General features: G+C 27.9%; 1 protein-coding gene across 1 annotated transcript; it reads right to left on the bottom strand.

Moving 5' to 3' along the window:
- Positions 1 to 330: 330 nt before the first annotated feature.
- On the bottom strand, positions 331 to 1,218 carry LOC111689923 (tetratricopeptide repeat protein 39B-like). Its single transcript, XM_046949864.1, has 3 exons — positions 769 to 1,218; positions 535 to 675; positions 331 to 387 (listed from the first exon to the last, which is right to left on the bottom strand). The coding sequence occupies exons 1-3, from the start codon at positions 876 to 878 to the stop codon at positions 360 to 362; spliced, it is 279 nt and encodes a 92-aa protein (XP_046805820.1). The 5' UTR covers positions 879 to 1,218; the 3' UTR covers positions 331 to 359.
- Between the last annotated feature and the right edge of the window lie 1,428 nt (positions 1,219 to 2,646).

Here is a 2,646-nt window from a genome sequence, read left to right as displayed (position 1 = left end):
TAAAAACCAAAAAAAAAGTATTAAGTATTAAGATATGTATATGCATTTCACAAAAATTGTTTGTTGTTAGAAATTTATCACTCTGGAATTCGGAATTAGTTGAGAATTGACACAATTGCTAATTAAAGACCCTCTTCAAAAAATCTTCCGGATGTTGATATTTTGGTTTCAAATGTTATAAATTTATTACTTTTCTGGCTTGGTACCGAACGAAATTTTGAGTTCCGGTCGGACTCTATTAAACATAATTATGAACTTAAAAGCCCTATTCGGCGGGTTCAGTTTTATGGGGGCTAGGTGAAATAATGGACCGATGTTAAACCATTTTCAATAGGCTTCGTCTACGGTATCATTGAACATCAGCACAAACCCAATATACTCTCTTCACTAAAGTGGTGTAAAGTATAAATAGAGAAATGTGTCAATTGTTCTTAATAAAAATAATAAAAAATAACAAAATCAATATGCACTTTATATTATTGTGATGGTGGATATAAATTATAAAATTTAAGAAATGTATGTAGGTATACTTACTTAGTTTCCTCTAACGTATTTATTGCCAAATTAATTTTATTTTCATCGGCATAGACTAATCCGCATTCTACGCTTGCAAATGCAATCAAATATAGATCTTCTTTTATGAGAGGGTGCAAATCAATACATTCATTTAAATCTCTGAAAGAGTTAAAAAATCGTAAAAAACATATATGTACTTTCATCTATTTACTAACAATTTTATTTATTGATACATAATAAGTTATAACTTACTGTAATGCTAATCCTGGTTTTTTCATTTGCCTTAAGCATGCTCCACGTAGTAGAAGACATAAAGCCTTGTTATCTGAATCATATACCGAACGTTCTGTACTTCTTTCCATTTCATTCAGTTTTGTATCTATAAACTCTATAAATACTATCAGCTATTTCATATTTTTTGCTAATTACTTTGAACGTATTCCAAAGATACATTAATTCTATAGCAGGTAAGCAAAGAAAATTTCCCTGTGAAAAATATCTTTCGGATTTTTTGCATATGAATTTCTCCATTGGCAAAGATTTTCCAGCAATACGCTGTTTATAGGCGGGGCAGTCACGCATTAAATTGTCTATTGACATTCTTTCAGTTGCTGTTAAATTTGGTAACATCAGCATAACAGCAGCTTTTTGAAATGTATATATAGTACGAGACCATTTACTATTTTCGACCAAGTATGTCGCATATAAAACTGGCTTCACGCCAATCCAATCTTAAACTAAAAAAAATAATTTACATATTTAAATCCAACTTATTTGCAGAAACATTAGAAACTCCAATATCAAATTATAACATACAATAAGAAAATCTTAAATTAAATCTAAATAAGAGTGAGTGTTCTCAAATTTTGTCGGAACCATTTTATGGTAGTATGAGTATTTAAGGCAAAAACGGGCGGACTGTTAATAGGGGACATGGCACTCCTGATATGAATTGTATATAAAAATTAATTTATCTTGGAAACTCTCAAGATTCTACCTATAATCTTGAAATTTTGCACGAACGGCTTTGAACGGACGAACTAGAACTAGAAACAGAAATAAGAAAATATAAGTTCTCAAATTTTGTCGCACCCAATTAAGTGTCAATATGGAGCATGTGTACACCCATATGAATTAAATATATAGTTCCCTACTGATATTCATGCATGTGTGAAACTAATTTCGGTTAGGTCCAGAATAATGTATACTAACTAAGTTTTTAGAGTGGACCTTCATACGAGTAAAGAAAACATTTTTATGCCGAATTCTATCACAATAAATTAATTTATAAATTAAATATATGCGTTTCGGAAGTGAATATTACATAAGAACTATAACCAAAAAAATTTGGTAGAATAGTTTATATGTACACAAAATATATACTCAAGCCGAATTTTATCCCGATAACTACATACACGCAGAGAAAAAAACATGGTTCGGCATGGTTAGGACAACTATTCTATGTTTTTTGTAACAATTTTTGTTATCATAACCAAACAAATTGTTATTTTTATTGAACTTCATCAATATATTAGTTACTGAAAACATTTATATGTTTATGACAATTATAAATTTGAGAATGATTCTCTGAAAAATAATTATTTTTACAACAACTAAATAATGATAATTATTTAAACATATTATGTTATTTAGATTAATTTAAACTATCAAATAACCATTAAATGGTAGGATTTTACACGTTTATCCATATAATGTTTAAGATATAAGTGAAATACGTTCACTATTAATAATATTTTGGTATCCCCAATTTTCTATCAGTTGTATGGTTTATTCGTACTAGATAGGATTAAATAAATTGTTAAACAATCGCAGTGTTAAAATAATTGTGAAAAATAAATAATATCTAAAAATATAATAGGAAACAAAAGAAATAAATAAATAAAATAGTGTACATAAAAAATTAATAATTAAAAAAAATTAAATTTTGTTAATATTGGCATGAAAGTGTGGATATATATTTTTATGGGAATATCAGTGCTTGGAAGTTTTGTGTTTGTTTAAAAGAAAATTAACAAATAATTACGTTTTACGCCGAGCACATTAAATTAACCATATTATGTTTAATATGTAACCATAACATGGTTACTTGAAGACATGTGACTACTTGTA

This window comes from Lucilia cuprina, chromosome 4, assembly GCF_022045245.1.
Source record: "Lucilia cuprina isolate Lc7/37 chromosome 4, ASM2204524v1, whole genome shotgun sequence".
NCBI classification, from domain to species: domain Eukaryota; kingdom Metazoa; phylum Arthropoda; class Insecta; order Diptera; family Calliphoridae; genus Lucilia; species Lucilia cuprina.
The sequence above is the reverse complement of the archived record's forward strand: the minus strand, read 5'-3'. Positions and strand labels throughout refer to the sequence as shown.